At 37.1% G+C, this 19,740-nt stretch overlaps 4 protein-coding genes across 4 annotated transcripts in view; 2 read left to right on the top strand and 2 right to left on the bottom strand.

Moving 5' to 3' along the window:
• Positions 1-1,670: 1,670 nt before the first annotated feature.
• LOC144211085 (uncharacterized) lies at positions 1,671-6,206 on the bottom strand. The gene is made up of 9 exons (XM_077738109.1): positions 6,192-6,206; positions 5,656-5,737; positions 5,319-5,569; positions 5,134-5,230; positions 4,004-4,017; positions 3,751-3,910; positions 3,553-3,654; positions 3,346-3,417; positions 1,671-2,513 (listed from the first exon to the last, which is right to left on the bottom strand). Exons 2-9 carry the CDS (start codon positions 5,708-5,710, stop codon positions 2,236-2,238), a joined length of 1,029 nt encoding a protein of 342 aa, XP_077594235.1. The 5' UTR covers positions 5,711-5,737; positions 6,192-6,206; the 3' UTR covers positions 1,671-2,235.
• Positions 6,207-6,402: 196 nt separating this feature from the next.
• Positions 6,403-19,094, top strand: plgrkt (plasminogen receptor, C-terminal lysine transmembrane protein). The gene is made up of 6 exons (XM_077736807.1): positions 6,403-6,588; positions 6,851-6,943; positions 8,884-9,014; positions 9,381-9,490; positions 9,746-9,913; positions 19,005-19,094. Exons 2-5 carry the CDS (start codon positions 6,863-6,865, stop codon positions 9,871-9,873), a joined length of 450 nt encoding a protein of 149 aa, XP_077592933.1. The 5' UTR covers positions 6,403-6,588; positions 6,851-6,862; the 3' UTR covers positions 9,874-9,913; positions 19,005-19,094.
• rln1 (relaxin 1) lies at positions 9,872-12,041 on the top strand. The gene is made up of 2 exons (XM_077736806.1): positions 9,872-10,961; positions 11,636-12,041. Exons 1-2 carry the CDS (start codon positions 10,697-10,699, stop codon positions 11,854-11,856), a joined length of 486 nt encoding a protein of 161 aa, XP_077592932.1. The 5' UTR covers positions 9,872-10,696; the 3' UTR covers positions 11,857-12,041.
• Positions 11,916-19,740, bottom strand: part of LOC144210250 (tyrosine-protein kinase JAK2-like) — an 11,719-nt gene continuing 3,894 nt past the window's right edge. The window contains exons 3-24 of the mRNA XM_077736800.1: positions 19,478-19,601; positions 19,283-19,403; positions 18,507-18,652; positions 18,103-18,394; positions 17,864-17,983; positions 17,077-17,234; positions 16,864-16,975; positions 16,207-16,393; positions 15,991-16,112; positions 15,761-15,895; positions 15,594-15,681; positions 15,281-15,408; positions 15,000-15,138; positions 14,774-14,925; positions 14,536-14,686; positions 14,177-14,310; positions 13,922-14,111; positions 13,728-13,852; positions 13,068-13,240; positions 12,887-13,004; positions 12,702-12,815; positions 11,916-12,641 (exon numbers count right to left, since the gene is read on the bottom strand). Coding sequence (XP_077592926.1) covers positions 12,534-12,641; positions 12,702-12,815; positions 12,887-13,004; positions 13,068-13,240; positions 13,728-13,852; positions 13,922-14,111; positions 14,177-14,310; positions 14,536-14,686; positions 14,774-14,925; positions 15,000-15,138; positions 15,281-15,408; positions 15,594-15,681; positions 15,761-15,895; positions 15,991-16,112; positions 16,207-16,393; positions 16,864-16,975; positions 17,077-17,234; positions 17,864-17,983; positions 18,103-18,394; positions 18,507-18,652; positions 19,283-19,403; positions 19,478-19,601 — 3,137 coding nt within the window. The 3' untranslated portion in view covers positions 11,916-12,533. The remainder of the gene's footprint in view (positions 12,642-12,701; positions 12,816-12,886; positions 13,005-13,067; positions 13,241-13,727; positions 13,853-13,921; positions 14,112-14,176; positions 14,311-14,535; positions 14,687-14,773; positions 14,926-14,999; positions 15,139-15,280; positions 15,409-15,593; positions 15,682-15,760; positions 15,896-15,990; positions 16,113-16,206; positions 16,394-16,863; positions 16,976-17,076; positions 17,235-17,863; positions 17,984-18,102; positions 18,395-18,506; positions 18,653-19,282; positions 19,404-19,477; positions 19,602-19,740) is intronic.

Below are 19,740 nucleotides of genomic sequence, written 5' to 3'. Positions count from 1 at the left end.
GTCTATGTGGTTGTGCACTGAAAACGACAAGCAAGAGAATAGGAGAGCAAGTGGGACGTTTTTTTAAATTTTTTTTTTGCTTCCAATTGATACCTCGCCACCCGGGCGTGAACTTTATACAGCCCTTTACGTTTTTGGAACTTAAATTAGCCTTGTGTTAGGTCTCCAGTTAAGTAAATACCCCCTGTACTTGACTTTATAGGAATACTATGAGATATACTAATAGCCATAGGGATTAAATGTGTTGTTTAAATTTGACTGATAAGTTAAAAAACTTGGGATTTTTGCCTTAAAGTTGGGAGTAATATTTATTTTTACATGCATAAGTGTTACTCCAGCTTCATGTGCCAATCAAAAAATAATTATATACATCTAAATCTTAAATTGTGTTAAAAAAAAACAAGTTAAATAGTACTTTTTTTCAAGGAATATAAGTTAAATAACTTCTCACAAATGATTATTTACATTTACCAACACATGATATTAATATTATATCATTTAAAATATCACAAAACAGGTCGCCCTACCCTACTGTGCTACCTGGGATATGCTCCAGCACCCCCAACCAAAAACAACAACAAGTAAAATAGTACATTTCTCATGCAATGCAAGTTAAACGAAATGCTAATTTACAATTGCCAGCACATGATATTAATAATTATACCATTTTAAATAACAACAAGTTTTCCTACTATGCCTTCTGTCACTTGTTACCTGGGATACACTCCAGCACCCCCAACCAAAATGAGCAGATCGTTAATTCCGTCTATTCAATTAATGTTAAATGTATGAAGGAAATGTCATTGTCATTGTGGGAGTACCATTGCGTTTTTGCAGTATATATACAGTATGCATGCTTTTTTTGTGGATACCTAACGTGCATTTATAAGGTAATTGCTTCCTCGTGCTTCCCCTCAAGCACCCCCCCTATCCCCCAAACCCCCTTTACCCTTCGAATATTAATTACCAGAAGATGAAACCAGCCCATTTAGTCCGCCAGGTTGAGGTCAAAAGAGGAAATGGTTGGATCGTGTGTGCGCGCGTGCGTCTTGCATTTAAACAAAAATAATTATCAGTTACAAAAGGCGTAAAGTAACAGAGAATATGACGCTTAATTTTAGCTTATTAATACTACATCACAATTGTGAGTCACACTTTAAAATTTTTTCTTTAGGTAGTTTATTATTTAGGTCTTAGATAAAATGATTTCCAAGTATCAAGAAATTAAAAAAATGTTACTGTGATTAGATTTCAAATTAACAATTAATATTCAATATTAGTCTTTTAGTAGAATAGCATTAAATTATACTAAAAGTGCTCAATTGGGCCATAAGCAATGTATGTATTGCTGTTTTTATTATTTTAATTTCACTAATTTACCCTTTATTGCCGTTTTACAAATGTGCAAATTTCATTATAGGCATTACAAATTGTAAATATAATTTTGTGGCCCGTTGGATGAGTGGTTAGCGTGTTGGCCTCGCAGTAAGGGATCTGGGTTCAAATCCAGGTAGGTTCATCTGTGTGGAATTTACCCTAAGTCAGCTGGGATGGCCTCCAGTGACCCTGGTGAGGATAATGTGGTTCAGAAAATGAGTAGAGATAATATTCTGTTATTGTTGTTTTATTTCAAATGACCACAAACACAGTTAAATTTCTTGAGTGTCATATTTTGAATGGCAGTAGTCATTCTGTTATAATATGTAGTGTAGGTTTAATATATTGTAGTACAGAAAATAGTACAGGCAGACTGCGTCATCTAGTGTCGTTCTTTGGATGTTGCCAGCTGGGGAGACTCCATCTTGGATCTATTTTGATGGGCTCCACTAGAGGTCGCCAAATATAGAAACTGGAAAAATGTTGATGTTGTCATGTGACATTAAACTATGATATTACATGTCCTCAAATGATACTTTGTTCCTTTAAAGTGGTGAATTCACGGTCAGTGAAAACGCGGTAATCGAGGGATTACTGAATACTTTACGGAATCATAAAAGTGCCGATATTTTGTAGCGTAAAATGCATTCAGTCATCAAAAAAAGTTTGGCTTTAAAAGTGACCTATATTTGCAATTCCATTTTTTTCCACCAGTGGAAAAATTGAATTGTCAAGCCATGAAAATCCTGTTGTTTTTCGACAATACTTAATGTTGTACTGTGAAAATATAAATAGCGGTAACCGAGTCCAGTCGGGAATAGTAGTTCAATATGAGCATTTCATAACAATTTCATTTTTTCAATAGATTGGTCCTCTCAACGGTCCGCTGCGACGGAGCTTCTTCTCCGAGCGAGGCGCTAAAGTCCGTCCAACCTCTAGGGGTCGCTCCCTGAAAACATTGAGATGATTTGGCCGAACAACTTTGTGAAGATGGCCGACTTTGCATTTGAATCCTTTAGGGTCAGCCGGTAAGTCCATTCCTTTTTCTTGGGTTACAAATCCAATATTGGTGTCTCCGAAGGAATTAGCATCATAAGCACGTTTGTGAATTTCTCCTTGTTGGTCCAATGTAAAATCTGCACAAAATTAGCCATCATTATTTTTTTTGCCATTCAAGATCATGTTATTTATTATACACACACACATTTGAGTGAAAATGAATCAAATTTAAAACATGGATCTAATTTGTAGGTGCTCGGACGTCTGGTCTACGGTCTTTTGGTCTCTGGTCTTTTGGTCTCCGGTCTTTTGGCCTCCAGTCTTTTGGTCCCTTTTGGAGCTTAATATCTAAGTACTGTTTAATATCTAAGTACTGTTTTATATCTAATTACTCTTTAATATCTAAGTACTGTTTAATATCTAAGTACTGTTTAATATCTAATTACTCTTTAATATCTAAGTACTGTTTAATATCTAAGTACTGTTTAATATCTAAGTACTGTTTAATATCTAATTACGCTTTAATATCTAAGTACTGTTTAATATCGAAGTACTGTTTAATATCTAAGTACTGTCTAATATCTAAGTACTGTCTAATATCTAAGTACTGTCTAATATCTAAGTACTGTCTAATATCTAAGTACTGTCTAATATCTAAGTACTATCTAATATCTAAGTACTATCTAATATCAAAGTACTATCTAATATCTAAGTACTGTTTAATATCCAAGTACTGTTTAATATCCAAGTACTGTTTAATACCTAAGTACTGTTTAATAAACAAGTACTGTTTAATATCTAAGTGCTGTTTAATATCTAAGTACATTTAACCAGCGACCAAAATGGACCAAAAGACCGGCGACCAAACGTCCGGTCACAAATTTGTGTAGTAATTTAATATAAATCAATCCTATACAATGAACAAACCCACTTGAACTGTTATTTGTATATCATGGAAATGTACTCTACCTTCAGGATAAATAGTTATTGCTTGTTGTTTGCCAAGGCATGTTGACAAATATCCGTCTCTTCTAAAAAAGCCTGGAAAAGACGTAAATCATGCAACAAAATATGAGTACCGCATTCAAAATAGTCGACATTAATTTAATACATAGTTATCGCAGAACAGCTCTTGATAAAAGTCATTTATTCTACGCAATATGTATGATTAATTACCTTTTCGGTAAAGACAAATCATCAGCACAGCAAAACATATTGTATGCACGATGCTAATTGCTACAATGACAGCAACATTGATGCTTTTCTTCTGTAATTCACCTTCAAAAACATAGGATAAACAAAGAATTATGTTTAATTTTACACAGAATTTTCATTCCAAAAGGACTTTTTAAATGATTTAATGCAGATGCTTACCTGGAATGAGAAATGTGGCAGAAGAAGCGCTACTTTGAAAGCGACATGTATAGTTGCATTTCTGGGATGACATCACCCGTATAGCAGAAGTGATCCTGATAAGGTTCTCATTTGTTGTCATAATGGTGGTGCTGGAGTTGACATGTTGTCCTTGAGAATCCTGCCAAAGCACCACAGTGGCTGGATAACCTTCAGATTGGCAACTTAACACCGACTGGTCGCTAGTTTCCGACATGGTAATATTTTTAGTTACCGTTTTATATGGCGCTGTAGAGAGAAGATAACGCACAACATCGACATTGGCATCGGTTAGGATGTTTTGGGGGTTCAAAAGTTGTCTTGGTGTGTCATTCTGGGATATATTTATATCTTTTTTGGATTAGAATAGGTAACTTTATTTGTATTTCGTGGATGTAGAAAGTAAGGACGGAGAAGACGATGCAAAGGACAGGGTTAAGAGGAAAAAGTGGATTTGCTGTGGTGAGTCTGGGCTAAATTTAAGGTACTATATGTCCATGGAATTCCATATCGGACTTGTGCATATTTTGGCACCCATATTGGTGATGAGGCTATGTGTACCGTTTGCTAGTAACAGAGTATTGGATGTGTTTCTAGTGGTACTTGGACGTTTGGTCGCCGGTCAAATGGTGACAGAGTTTACTGTTGAAAGCAGCTCTCAAAATTATATTCATGAGAGAGAGTTTAATATCTAAGAGAGAGAGAGTTTAATATCTAAAGACTGTTGAAAACAGTAGATTCAACAGTACTTCGATATTAAACAGTACTTAGAGATTAAACAGTACTGAGATATTAAACAGTACTTAGAGATTAAACAGTACTTAGAGATTAAACAGTACTGAGATATTAAACAGTATTTAGAGATTAAAGAGTACTTAGAAGTTAAACAGTATTTAGATATTAAACAGTACTTAGATATTGAACAGTACTTATATATCTAACAGTACTTAGATGTTTAACAGTACTTATATATTAAACAGTACTTAAATATTAAACAGTACTTAGATGTTAGATAGTACTTAGATATTAGACAGTACTTTGATATTAGACAGTACTTAGATATCAGACAGTACTTAGATATTAGACAGTACTTAGCTATATTAAACAATACTTGGATATATTAAACAGTACTTGGATACATTAAACAGTACCTAGATATTAAACAGTACTTAGATATTAAACAGTACTTGGATATTAAACAGTACTTAGATATTAAACAGTACTTCAATGTTAAACTCTCTCTTTTAGATATTAAACTCTCTCTCCCATGAATATAATTCTGTGCGCTGGTTTCAATAGTAAACTCACCATTTGACCGGCGACCAAACGTCCGGTAACGGTTTCTAGTCAACAAGCGTTACTCACCAGTTACAGATAGCCGAATGTCCTTATAGTCGGCCCCCTTCCTGGTCTGGACCACACACCGGTAGGTGCCCGTGTCATTGATGTGGAGATTTGACAGCTGAAGAAACAGTGGAGAAGATGTTGGTGTTTGAACTTATATGGAGAAGTCATTGGGTGGTGACCTCCATTGTCTTCCATGCATTTACCTGCAGTTTAGCCCATCCATTTCCAATCTCTTGGGTGAGAATCCCGGCACGACCGTGAAAGTCGGGGTGCTGAAAGGAAACTTGCTCCTGACCCTGACAGACGCGGCAGACTTGCCGAAATCCGCCAGAAGAAATCCAGTGCCAGGAAACGTTGGGGTTTGGCAATAAAGGCTTGAACTGGCAACCCATTGTTACATTTCCTTCGAAATACCCAGTGTAGGCGGCTCGTTCCACCGAGGTGGTAAAAAATACTGTTGGAAAGTTAAAACAAAGCCAAGAGGCAAATAAGAAGGAAGTAAGAGAGTTTTAAATGTCATTTCCTGCTAACAAATGCTACCTTGGAGCGATCGCTGGACCAATATTTGCATAATAAGAGCTTTGAATAAGCTCATTTGGACGTGGGACAAGTTCAGTTGGATCTGTAGGACATATAAAAAAGTGTAGAACTGTTTTTTGGATGGTTTAGGGTTCTCTTTTTGGGAGGGTCGCCCTGTTTGATTGGTTTTGTTGTACTTGTACAATGAGAAATTAAGATATTCATTCCATTCATAAGCAATTTCAATCTTTCTTTGTATTTTCTATGTGAATGCTTCAGATTATTCAGATTATACTTCAATTCCAGATTAAAAAATCTGGATAAAACAATGTTTTCTAATAGTATATATAAGAGGAAAATTCAGTATAGGATGTAGACTAACAGATTTGAAGGAAATACATGAAAATGTTTTAGCATGTTTTGGTATCACTCAAGACTATAGATGTATATATATATATATAAATCTGTACATATATGTATACACATATATCTAGAAATGAGTGACACAAAATACGAATGAATGACACGAAATGAATGAAGAAAAAAGGTTGACTTACCTGACACGCTTCAGATTTTATGAATGAACTTTTTCCTAGAGACCAATCATTACTTATAGTAGGGCAGTCACGCCCACATCTTGGGGACAGACGTCATGGCCATTTTGGGCCAACCCCATTCCACAAATACTATCACTTCCACTCAAAAATGATTGTAAATACGTTATATTTCTTTAATGATGACAATAAAACATTCAATTCCATTCAAAATCTGTGAATAATCAAGTTAAAGAAAAGTACAACTACTTGCCTTAGAAGAGATCTGTCTCAAAATGGCCGCATTTAAAAGACCACCTGGCTTTTCCTTTTCATATCTATTCTACCATCTATATGTTCATTTTACCAAATGCTAGTTTAGTCTAACAAGCAACACTGCTTGCAAGGTCACTACAAAAAGGTATGTAGTATTTAAGATTTCAAATAATAACAATAATATTAACCAATGTAAAGTTCAGCTCACTGAAAAGGGTGTGTTGGAACAACAATAATACATAACAATAACAATAATATTAACCAATGTAAAGTTCAGCTCACTGAAAAGGGTGTGTTGGAACACTTGGAAAGTATATTGTGAGTTACAAGCTTGTGTTGGTATACAATGCTTGGATGTCACTACTAGACAAACAAAAACATTTTATTTTTATTTCTTTTATTTTCAGGAAATCATCATTATGGGCTTTCTTTTGTCCAAATCTATGGATGCCAATTTGAAAAAGCAGCAAGAATTCATGCTACACAACTCGAGACTGCAGGTAAGACCAATTCCCCTGACCAAAGATGGATGTATTTACTAAAGGTATGAAAAAGAAATAGTATTTTTACTCTAATAATTCTAAAGATCCAACACAACAACAAGGAAGAAATTGGCTTCCAACACAACAAATGTTTGTTCATTCAACTATATAAAATATATAATACATACAGAACAAAAATAGTAGAAACAAAGTTTTTTTTTTTAAATAATAAAAGACAGAAATGTAACCCTATTTAAATAAAGTTAGATTTTTCTATTCCTGTATATAGGTCATTGTACTTACATAACGACAATGAAATATTTTAATGGAATATTTTAACCTTATAGTATAACCTGTTCTGCAAGTTTGAATTTCCTTATTTGGTCAAAAGATATTAATTACAAACAATACAAAGTTTATTTCCAATAACATACGTCACGATTCTTCCATTTTCTGTCTCATGTAAGTCATTCTGACGCCCATTTTTTAAATACAGCTTACCATATCATCACATTTTCTAAATCGCTTTATCCTCACCAAGGGTCGCGGGGGGTGCTGGAGCCTATCCCAGATGACTTGGGACCAAAGGTCGGGGGACACCATTCACGCTTATACTCATACCTTGGGGCAATTTAGACTGTTAGCCAGCTAGCTTAGCATTTTTCTGGAATGTGGGAGGAAGCTGGAGTACCCCGAAAAAACCCACTCGGGCCCGGGTAGAACATACAAACTTTAAGGTTTACTATAATAATTACATTCATTTAGAAATGCCAAAAAGATGTCTAAAAACAATGATTGTGTATGATTCTCTTTTTTAAAATATCCTTTCTTTTATATACTTTAATTAGTAGTTGAAACTGGGTGACCCGCGTAATCACAATTACACGTAGGATGAATGATATGAAGTATTTATTTAATGATGTGGGTTTTTACGTTTCACTGCATCATTTTTTCCTACTTAACATGACGTACTCAAAGTTTTCATAGTATCAGCTAACAGAAAATACCTGGTTGGTTCAGATGAAATCTAGATAAAAGACAACATGCCACACCCACTCTGACACATTTTCCATGACTGAGCGGTGCACTGGTTTCACCGAGATTCAAAGTTTACAAAGACTCACTGTTTATTTAGTATTTTTGACAAATTTACCACATATATCTCTGTTTTTTTTCCACAGTTGACCTAATACATGCACAAACTATCATATTAAGAGTAACTAACTACAATTTGACTATTAGCTTTGTTGCTATCACCAAATTTACTTCTGCCTTGGCAAGCTACCAATCTCATCATCTAGATATAACCCAATTGAATTTGTATTTCTGATAAAAACATGTAATTAAAAGCCAACAGTAGTGACTCATTTATTGTTTTATTGTCTGCTAAGGTTTAATTCCCCCCACGCCATTGAAATAGTTTGATTCTGGGAATATTTTTTTTAATAAACATCTTAAACTTGATTGTGTAATTATCTCAAGTGGATATTATTATACATTAAAAAATCTCTGGCTCCTCTAGGAGTAAATTGCCACTGAATGGTCTAATTTCAGGTGATTGTTTTTGTATTTGTGCCAAGTCTTAGTAGTCCACATGGGGTCAAAATAGGAAGTTGTTTAGATGAAAATTATCAATCAAGGGGACGGCTTATACGAGAGAAATGGTCAAATTCAATGATTTTAAGGCAATTTTAAGGGTGCGACTTATACAAGAGAAATGGTCAAATTCCCAAAAAATTCAGGCTATTTTAAGGGTGCGACTTATACACAGATGAGGCTTATACGTGAGTAAATACATTAGATCGTTACACGTTACACAGATAAGATTACGCAAGTAGTTTTTGGTCCTAGAGATTAATTTGATGAAGTTTACTAAACTGAATTGACCAATTTCTACGCAAGTTGTATCAAGTACTACGCAGATGTATTAAGCAGTTGTGATTTGTGTGTTTTGACAGATGGAACGTCAAATGATGATGCAGAACCAGATGCGGGAGCGCCAGATGGCCATGCAAATTGCTTGGTCAAGAGAATTCCTCAAGTATTTTGGCGCTTTTTTCGCAGTGACATCTACTGGCTTGACCGCGGGGTGAGTTTCGCACTTTTTTTTAGAGATTCACAACGTATGTGCGTATTCACATGTTGACATTTTGTGCAATGGCCTTTTGCCGTCAAGGCAAAATGTCACTTGCCTTGATTTGTTACATTTTCTCACATATGACAACTGTCAGTCAGGCGAACCCACAAAGACAAAAATAAATAGTCATTTGTGTATTTTTTTGGCAATAAGTCGCACTTTTTGTCCAAATTTATTATCTATGGGAGAGTATTAATGACATTTCATTGGAGTTTTAGGGTCAGGTGACACTTGGAATTGGTAAATGTGGATATTTATTATATTTAGTGTAGTCAAATAATCTAATTTTACTGTTTTTTGATTTTGTTTATCATCCAGGGCCCTAAAATCAAAGAAACCAGCCTTGTTGGCCCCCATTTTACCACTCAGCTTTATATTTGCATATCAAATGGACAGTGCTTATGGGACACTTATTCAAAGAATTCGAGGTAAGAAAATTTATCATCATTTTTACTTTATTGTAACTTTTCTATTTGTTCTTTAAATCCAAACATACATTTTACAGTCTTTACCTTGAGCATTGAGTAAAAGAATATTGATATGGTCAAAAATATTGGTAAGTTTCTATCAAAAAACAACAATTTTTCACCCTAAAAAATATTGAATCTGTATTTTCTAAGACCAAAATTGGAGCGGATTTGGCAGAAACCAAAACCCATTCTTTTCCTTTTTGCCTTTTTTAGGAGAAGCCGAAAGTATCATGACATCTGAAAATGATCGTCTAAACTTGCCTCACGGCACCCCCACCTTCGACAGCATCGAGAAGGCCCGCCGTGCCAAAAACCCTCTTACCTCCTTTTTGGAAAAATAATGACAAATCAACAGCCAAACCACTCCTCCCTCCAAAATATGTGAGTTTGCCATTTTAATAATTACAGCCAATGGCTAATATTAATGAAAGAAAATGAGATTTTTTGTCCAAACTTTGCCATGTAAAGTACTTTGTCAACTTTAAACCTGTTTCCTAATCCTCAAAGATTATTATATCAATCCATAATCTAATCCATGTTCAAAATGAATGGACTTTTATCATCATTAAGTCAAAAAAATGCATTGAACTTCTATTACCGTCAATGGCATTGAATAACTTAACATGCAATATTAAAAATAAGCACCAATGTCACTAAAACAAAGTGTTCTTATATGCAACAAATAGATTTTTATTGCATCTCGTTTATCTTGTACAAACATTGCCTCATTTTGCACTTGGAATTTGCATAATATATCTCAATGGTGTCCAAAGTACGGCCTTAGGGGGTCCGATCCGGCCCCTATTTTGTAACTCATTCATACTACACTCCAGGAACCCAAATCCACTTCCAATTGGTTTTGACATCCCTGATATACAATGTGAATTCTATCTTGCAAAACTGCAGGTATCCCCAATATTTTTCCATGACTCATATAAACTATGCCATGCTAATAATTCCATAAAAAGCAAGCGTTCAGGTCTCACTGTGACCTCAGCATTGACGTGAAGCTGAAGAAATTAACACCAATAATACTCCAACACAAGTGTTTGCAACCCCTGGCAATAATAATCACAAAGAAATAAACCCCGCCACGTCATTGGCGTCCAACGAAATGACGCATTTGTGTGTTGTGAGAGCCAGTCCAAGAGGGGACTATAAAAGATGGAGTCCGTTCGTAAGACCAATCCATTCCGTGAAAAGACTCGAGAAGGAAAAAAAAAAAAACAGCGGTCAAGCGCAAAGGTGTCCGGAAGAATGTTTTGGAATCCCGTAGCGTGCGTACTTGCGTTGGCGCTGGTGGCTTATGGCGGCGAGGTGGTCCGGTCAAGGGACTATGGAGTCAAGCTATGCGGAAGAGAGTTCATACGGGCCGTCATTTTCACCTGCGGAGGCTCCCGTTGGAAGAGATTCGACGTCGTAAAGCGTGGTGAGTGGAATGCATTTATTCTTTAAGTATGGACATTTAGTGTGTACAAATAACTAACTAGTCTACAACTTGGAAACTACACAAAATCAGTTCTAAAACAACAAAAAACTGCACACATATACACACTCACATATACATATTACATATACACATAAATATACATATACCTACATATACACATAAATATACATACTACATATACACATAAATATACATATACATACATATACACATAAATATACATATACATACATATACACATAAATATACATATACATACATATATACATATATACACATATACATATATATATATATATATATATACACATACACATATACATATATACATAAATATACATATACACAAATATACATATACATACATATACACATATACACACATACATATACACATATACACATGTACATATATACATATATACATATATACACATAAATACACATATACTTATCTGTATACGTTCAGAGGTCCAGCATAAGAACAAATTAACTTTAAATCTAAAACTCTAAATTTATACTTATGGTCCATATATGGCAACATACATTTTTTTGGTTAGTACCCTACTTATATTTATATTCTAATCTATGTGCTTACTTTCTAATTACAACTAAAGCTGTGCAATTAGTTTAACTCTGTTTATTTTTTACAGATTCCTTGGATTGGAGCCCCCACCATGAAGAGCAGCCCGCCATCATTCACTTGCAAAATTTTCTTGATCAAAACGAACCGGGGCGGCTCGACGCTTTGGGTGCGCTAGCTCGATTGCAGCGTGGAATCGGTACCAGGGGAAGGCGGTACTTTTCCGGGGGTGTAGCTAGCGCTTGCTGTGCTCAAGGTTGCACTCGGAATGATATCGGACGCTTGTGTTGACTTTAGGATCAAATCCGGATTCTAGTATACATGGATAATGAAAAACAAGGATCGAGGTATTATATTTTCAAATTTAATAACATTTTTATTCAACTTTTTTGTCATTTAATGACAACCATGTTTCTGTATTGAGGAATCGTCAAAACATCTGTAAAATCATTTTGTACAAACGCGTTCAAAATATATACTCAATAAACTCCTGCATCATTATGTCTATAATGATTGTACTGTCATTATTACAAAATTTTATACATAATGTTCATAAAAAATGGCAAAACTTTTCAATTCACATGTTGTCATTTCAATTATATATTTACCAACTGCAGTCATTTTGGTAAAAAAAAACATCTTTTGGTTTTTAAAGTGCATCTACAATGGATTCACAGTTCTTCCATTTTTCTTTACTGTTTTATTCCAAAAGAATTTAACCTTAAAAATCATTCTTTAAAAACCTGACAAAGAAAAATACAAAGTTCTGTGAAAAATCTTTAGAAACACTTATTCCTTATAAATTTATTCCTTACATGATATTTAATTTAAAAAAACAGGCACAAAAAAGGCATTACCACATGTATACAATAACAAAAAAGATAAAATTACATGTATACAAATGAAAAAAATGTAGGAATATTCAATTGTAGTGTTTCAAAAGTCCTCAAATCTCCGATAAACGGGAATCAGGTGTCCAAGTTGTTTTGCGCCGTTTTCACGTCGTTAATCAACATTTGGAACGTTGGCCTCTGGCTCGGGTCGCCATTCCAACAATCGCTCATCATAGCATCAATCTGCCAAAAATGGGCGCCATTTTAAACTCATCTTAGGTCAAAACAAAGTTTCGTACTCACCTCCTTAGGACAATTATCCGGAATAGGTAATCGATAACCTTGTTTCAGTAAATCGATGAGATGATAGACGATCATTTGTCCTTGTTTTTCGTCTCCCATCTGCTCCATAAACACCTAAAAAAATGGCGGTGATGAACAACATGGTCTACAAGGGACTTTGAATACTTTTGAAATACTTGTAGTACCGTTGGTGGACTGTGGCTTTTGTCACAGTACGTGAAAAGTTCATAGAGTACTACACCAAAACTCCAAATATCTGAGGCTACTGAAAACTTGCTTTCTGTTAGTGACTCAGGAGAATACCTGGAAAAAATATAAAATACTTTGTTGTAGTCTTTTGCAAAAGGGTGATGGAGTCCATCTTACCAAAAAATGGGGCTTTCTCCAGGTTCCCTGACAGTGTAGTAGTCTTTACCCTGAGGTAAGACCTTGGTTAGACCAAAGTCGCCAATTTTTACTCTCATTTCGCTCTCCACCAGAATATTTCGGGTTGCCAGGTCTCGGTGGATGTAACGGTTTGTGGCCAGGTAATCCATCCCCTGGAAAGACATGAAGTTTTTATGTTTATTTAATCCGATGTAGTATCTATTTGTTGATGACATTTTTTGTATTGATGACATTTTCCAAAGTTGACATACTCTGTGTTTTGGTTTGAAATAACTGTTTATTGCTAACCAAACTAGCATTATCAACACAGCATTTGTTTCGTTGAATGTTACTCAAAAGTAGTTGTGCATTATTAAGAATTTTATGGAGTATTTGACGACAATTATCCTCCTAGTAGACTTTGATTTGCTCCTTGAAAATATTGTTTGTACCATAATTAGCAATCAGTTAGCCAAAAATATGGTTTTCAACTCATATACCCGATAAACCTGATATTAGCTTCTCTGCCTCAAATTAGCCACACCCCTTATATACTGACCACGCCCCTATCCAACCTATCGCCCCGCCCCCTTAGGTCGAAATGTCCCCCAACCATTTTCATAGCTAACGAAATCTTTTAAAAAGCAGATAGTACGTCACCTTGCAAATCTGTAGCGAGTACAGAAGCAGTTTCTTGATGTCAAAGTGAACTTTGTTCTTGAGTAGATAGTCCCTTAAGCTACCGTAGGGTAGATACTCCATAATCAGTCGTAGGTTCCTCCGTCCTGAAAACGGGAATCAGCAATTGGCATATAAAAAGGGCCTTCCTTCATTTTTGGTAGTTAAGACTGTACCTGCACTGTAGCATACTCCTTTATACTTGACAATATTCTCATGGTGGAGCGATCTGAGGATTTCGATCTCACGCTCAAAGTCCCGGATGTGTTCCGCCGTGCTATGTTGGAGTTTCTTGACAGCCACCACCTCCCCCGTGCTGTCCTGTAGGGGGTCGTAGCGGCACATTTCTACGCTGCCAAAATTGCCCTGAAATGTAGAGAGGTAGAGTTTTGAACGGGAACGTGGTTTAGGGATCCAATGCCGGTCTTTACTTTGCCCAGTTGCTTGAGAAAGATGAGATGTCGTTCCTCGAACTGAGCCGGTTCCTGGTTCTCGCAGGGCCATGGAAAACCAGGACCTCGCGTTCTGGCGGGCATCATGTCGCTTTCCACCAGGAGTTCGTAGTCTGGATTTAATAGAGAGAGTTATGAAGGAATGAAGATGTGAAATTGCCCTCAATTCAGGACTCTAAACTCGCGGTAATACTTATTTGGGTCTTTTGCCGAGTTAACGTATGGAGAAGCAGTACCAATTTTGTCATACGCAGTTCTGGGTTAGGCTTTTGTTATTGATGATGACGACAAAGCCTATATCCGATTATTATTATGATTATTGTAAGCAGTTGGCCTACCTGGTGTAAAAAGACTGTTCAGGTCTCGGATCACCGCTCTGAAGGAAGGTCGATGCGAAGGCTCGTAATCCATACAACTGTTGATCAGATTGGCCAACTCGATCCATTTGGGAGCAGGCAACTGGTGTTTGTCTTTGTAGAACAGAAGTTTCTGTAAAAAGAGGACGACGAGAAGTCAGGTTTTGACATTTAGGGAAATGGAAAACACATTTAGAATCGGTTCTTGATCTTTTCCTACCTTGCAGCAATCAAGGCTATGAAGTGGTTTATCTCCACTACTGCAGATCTCCCACAGGGCGGTGCCGAAACCCCACTTGTCTGTGGCCAAACTCAGACTTTGAGGGTTTTCCACGCATTCGGGAGGCACCCACGGGATTCGCTCTACTAAAACTGAGATAAGATGACAAAGTTGGTTGGCTGTTAAAGCTCGATCACCCACGGTTGGTTCGAAGCGCTTTCTAGACCTTCTTTGGGAAGGACGGAGATTCCGATGCCAGGGTCGCTGAGTTTAACGAAGGGTAGACTTCCCATTTTACGGTCTTCTTTTCGGATCACCAGGACATTCTTGGCGCAAACGTTCCCGTGGACAACATTCTTGTCTTCCTAGAGATGAAATACACAAGTACTTGTCAGGTTGACTAATTGAGAGAGTAGTGAGGGTTCGATTCTGACGTTAAATATCCCCAAAAACGATTGCGGAAAAGCATTCCATTTTTTGAATCTTAGGGAAGATGAGAAATCTTACCAGGTAATGCATAGCCCAAGCCAGTTGCTTGGCTACCTCCAGTTTCCACGTGATGTTGATGCTATTTTTGTTCTTCTTCATGTACGTATCCAACGAACCATATTTACCATACTCCTGAACCATCATGTCTGAAACATGAATAGACTTTACGCTAAGCAGTTTTTTTCCATTTTCCATTTGTTTGTTCCAATTAGCTAGAGCTTTCTGCTGCCATTTTGTTTTGAAAACAAATGCAGTGCCACCATCGAAGAATGGTTCTAAATCATACAAATTAGGTCCTGGAAATATCTACATAGGCACGATTTGAACTTACTCTCATCTCCATAAACGCAGACGCCATAGTTGAGCAGCAAGTGCTTGTGGGAAAGTTGACTCATCATGCTAGCTGCTTCAAAGAATGACTGAAAACAAAGAACAAAAGCACGGCAATGTAAAAAAACAGAAGAACCAATAGTGTAATCGTCCGAAAACCAATCAGACCTCTGAATAACGGCGATGAGCTTTATCCAGAATCTTGACCGCTACATCTATCTGATGAATCTCTCCGTAGTCTCCCAATTCCTTCCTCACGCCAGAGAAGAGCTTGGTGAACGTACCCTGGCCTAGACTCTCGCTCTAGGGTGTCGGTTTGATTCCGAAGAAGACCGAGAAACACGTTACGGTGCTTAGCTTAGCGACGGAGGCTAATCTCGTAAAAAGCTGAGACTTACAATGACAAGGTCTTCTTTCCGGATCTTGTGGAAAACCATTTGGCTGATGCTCTTTTGGAGAGAAGGGGATAGAAGAACTTCTGGACCTTGGTTACTCCGACAAACTAGTAGATTAGATTTGTCTGGAGAAAAAACGGGTGGATCGACGTTAGAAGGATTTGATCCCAAATTTTACAGACTTTTAAGAGGAGGGAGATCTTTAAAATGGCCACTTACGTTTAGGGCTAGGTGGGCAACACTTGGTCAGTTGAAACGTGTAGCCATCTGTGCGGAGCGCCTCGTTTTGATAGCAGGACAGAAGTTCCCCGAGGGTGTCGAAGCTCCTCTTGGCGCCGCTTAGAACGTACTCTCCCGATTCGTTCTTCACAATCTGACAGTGCTTGTAGTCCATAACGGTGTCGTACTGAACCACAAGGCAGAGTCATCGTTATGGAAAACTGATTCCAGACCAGCTCTTTGCAACCGTCGAGTGCTTTACATTAAGAGTTAAGAAATCTCTGGACAATAATGTCATTTTGTGCTAATTAGTAGCCAATTGCCTCTAGAAATGTCGATTTTCTGCTATGTCTGGACTTAGCCACATAGAGCACCATCAAGTAGAACAAATTAGACAACATTCCCATCCTATATTATATGCATTCTGAGCTATAATTCAGTTCATATGGCGACTCTAAAAGTGATAAATTGCATGTAAACAACTTGTCATCGCAGCAGTCTTTGGGTTTATCGGAAATATTAGCATTTTTGGCATTAAAAAATGGCCTTTTCAGCCTATTACCCGGTTTTTCTCCACTATTAGACAGTAGACAAAATAAACTGTTACTTTTTAACCTTAATTCCCAATCTTTTAAACATGATTTAACGGTAGCTTACCCCTACTACGAAGGACATGAAGAATTTGTCGTAGTCTCTGGGGCTACGACGCAGTACGTAAAGGCCTTGCCGGTTACCAGAGCGACGCAGTTTAGCGATAGTGAAGTCCATCCTATTGACCAAAAAGTACAATGAAGTGATCTAAAAAAAATCACTTGCTGATTTGTTGTATCTTGACAATTCTCAATGATTGTGGAATTTCAAGCTACTTACGACATGGGGCCATGACAACGACTCTGAAAGTCCTCCAAGAGTCTTGGGGACGCCACCTCTTTGCAAAGGTAGTGATGAGCATCGGCGACCAATCTGTAATACCCGTCCACTAACGAGACGAATGACAGAGCCTCGGATAGAGAGCGAAACTCCAGTTCCTGAAATTTTAAGAAAACAGACGAGCTATTTGAAGTGGAACTCCTTTAAGTCGCTGCTTTGCAGCCAAAAATTGGAAATTACGCCATCTACAGACGTCATACTATGTGAAAAAGCCCTGTGTTTTGATACAAATTACTTTATGGTCCCTTTAAAGTAACATTTCTACTCCCTACCTGAATATAGAGGTGAAAATTGTCAATCAGGGGGCGGCTTATATGAGAGAAATGGTCAAATTCAACTATTTTAAAGCCATTTTAAAGGTACAGCTTATACAGAAAGGCGGCTAATATGCGAGAAAATACGGTAGTTTAAAAAAAAATGTTGATAATACCACGGTATGCAAAACCCACGTGATACTAGACAATCCAATTTAGTTGGAAGACATTGAACTAAACATCCCCCTCAAGGGAAAGAAGAAAAAAAAGGAAAACCTTTCACTGCTCACTGCTCAAATATTGGAACATGAACAGAAGCTTTTTTTTTTTTTTTAATGAACAGCTACTACTATAATTTTTTTTTTTAGCTCTGAATGAGCCAATAGATTGAGATTTATGACGTTCCGCTTCATTCATGACGACTGCATGAATGAACAATTGAAAAAAATGGAGTAGAAACGGAGTGTGCTTACCAGGATCTGGTGATCTTGTCTCGTGAGAGAAACTATGCGACTCTCTACTGAGCTTTCCTTATTAGACTGCTTAATACTGATGTCTATCACCTCTGGGAAATCGCAGTATGTCTGTAGCTCCTTAAAAAACAAACACCATTTTTTACTAAGAAAAATAAGGACTTAAAAAGCCCAAAATTCCATTTTTCTGACCTAGGGAGAAACTAGATGATGCTCATTTTTTGGACCGATTGACTTACCTCCTGGGCTTCTTCCGTTTTCCCTTTGGCCCACAGGATGCCCTTGTTGCCCGTGACGACGATAGCCAGCTCCCGGGCGGAAAGGTCGGTCACGTGGAAGCGCTCCGAGTAAAGCGATGGCAGCAACATCTCCAGGCTCATTAAATATTTGAGGCGGAGTTTACAGACGGTGGCTTTGCATTCGCTGAACTGTTGGATGAACTTCTTAAAACGAAAGCGGATGCGCTTTCGGGTTAAGATGTTGTATTCTTGGATGCGATTTCGCATGCAGCTCGGCAAAAACGATTTGTAGCTGAAACCCAAATTTATTAAAAAAAAAAAAAACAATGTTACTCCCTGAAACAGTATCCAAAATTTCAAATATTCATAATTGTGTAAAAAAAAAAACAAAGTGCCAGTTATACCTGGTGTCATTGCAGATGCCGACAGGTGATTGGCCCTTTTCTTTAGCCAATCGCATCAGGTCTAACACAGCCATACCAAGACACTCCTCTTGAGCTTCGTGACCCATTGGGATGTCGACCCTACCGTTAAGAAAATCACTCCGGCACTGCGTGGATAAAAACATCAGTAAAAAAAATACCAATGCAAATGGTCACAAGATGAACAGCCAATCAAAATGCTTTGCAAATTGACCAGAGCTAGAATACAAATGGCGAGCTAGGGATCGTAACATGTCACTGAGTCCTGTTTACTGGAAAATAAGACTGACCTTTACCCCAAAATGCAGACCTAGAAGGACGCTTAAGTTATTTATTTTCCAATGGAGTTGTTTTTGAGTTCCAACCTTAATTGTTATTATTGAATACCTGATATGCCATGATTATTACAGCTGTTGTTTTGCTTACACAATTGTATTAATCAATAACCTTGTCATTGTTTTGATTTGTGGCCTTAAATAGGAAGGACAAATTGCTGCTTTCCAGAACCATATTGTGACGAGGCCGATGTCAAAATGGATTCTCACTTGCAAGTAACACCAGATATTGAGGTACAAATTAATAGATGTCTCTTTGTATTGTTTTATATTACATTAAAGATAACTAAAAATGAAGCTATGACACAACCCCCAAATACAACAACACAAATAAAATTTTCCCACAACAACAACATGCATTGCAACTGTACTGTGGTTATCAATATTTACATTGTGTAGAACTATATGTAAATGTAATGTCACCTGGAAAAACTGGTAGGCCATGACGCACTCATCCATTATTGGGCTTTCCACACCCTTGGAAAGTCCACAGCGGTGAGGACAGGAGGAAATGCCACTATTGTACCAGCCAGGAAAGTAGTACCTAAGTACAAGTACCAAGTACCAAGTCAGTCTGACTATGCAAATTCACAAAAATAAGGGCTTTCCAACATTTACCTGATTCGGAAATGCAGACTCTCATTGGTTTCCTGCTGAAGTTTGAAGACGTGATTAGCTGGGAACCAAATCCGGTCGCTTTCCCTCATCAGGCCGAATAAGTTGAAGTACAGTGGTGCGATACCTGGGAGGATTAGTTTGTTGGTTTTGTTGGAAAAAATGACTTGTTTTGTACAATTGCAATGCATTTTTTTTTAGTCAACAAGTGATGGACACATACAAACAAACTATTGTTTTTGGTTTGTTGATATTACACAAGGCAT

Source organism: Stigmatopora nigra, chromosome 17, assembly GCF_051989575.1.
Source record: "Stigmatopora nigra isolate UIUO_SnigA chromosome 17, RoL_Snig_1.1, whole genome shotgun sequence".
Classification (NCBI taxonomy): Eukaryota; Metazoa; Chordata; class Actinopteri; order Syngnathiformes; family Syngnathidae; genus Stigmatopora; species Stigmatopora nigra.
This window is presented reverse-complemented; position numbering and strand designations above follow the sequence as displayed.

Bases quoted from the DNA above. Each gene is read 5' to 3' on its own strand.
- LOC144211085 (XM_077738109.1), bottom strand. From the start codon at position 5,710: ATGAGCTTATTCAAAGCTCTTATTATGCAAATATTGGTCCAGCGATCG. The intron at 3,655-3,750 runs GTAAGCATCTGC...ATGTTTTTGAAG, and splicing joins TGCCACATTTCTCATTCCAG to GTGAATTACAGAAGAAAAGC. The intron at 2,514-3,345 runs GTAGAGTACATT...AATTTTGTGCAG, and splicing joins AATAACTATTTATCCTGAAG to ATTTTACATTGGACCAACAA.
- rln1 (XM_077736806.1), top strand. From the start codon at position 10,697: ATGGAGTCCGTTCGTAAGACCAATCCATTCCGTGAAAAGACTCGAGAA. The intron at 10,962-11,635 runs GTGAGTGGAATG...TATTTTTTACAG, and splicing joins ATTCGACGTCGTAAAGCGTG to ATTCCTTGGATTGGAGCCCC.
- plgrkt (XM_077736807.1), top strand. From the start codon at position 6,863: ATGGGCTTTCTTTTGTCCAAATCTATGGATGCCAATTTGAAAAAGCAG. The intron at 9,015-9,380 runs GTGAGTTTCGCA...TTTATCATCCAG, and splicing joins TCTACTGGCTTGACCGCGGG to GGCCCTAAAATCAAAGAAAC. The intron at 9,491-9,745 runs GTAAGAAAATTT...TGCCTTTTTTAG, and splicing joins ACTTATTCAAAGAATTCGAG to GAGAAGCCGAAAGTATCATG.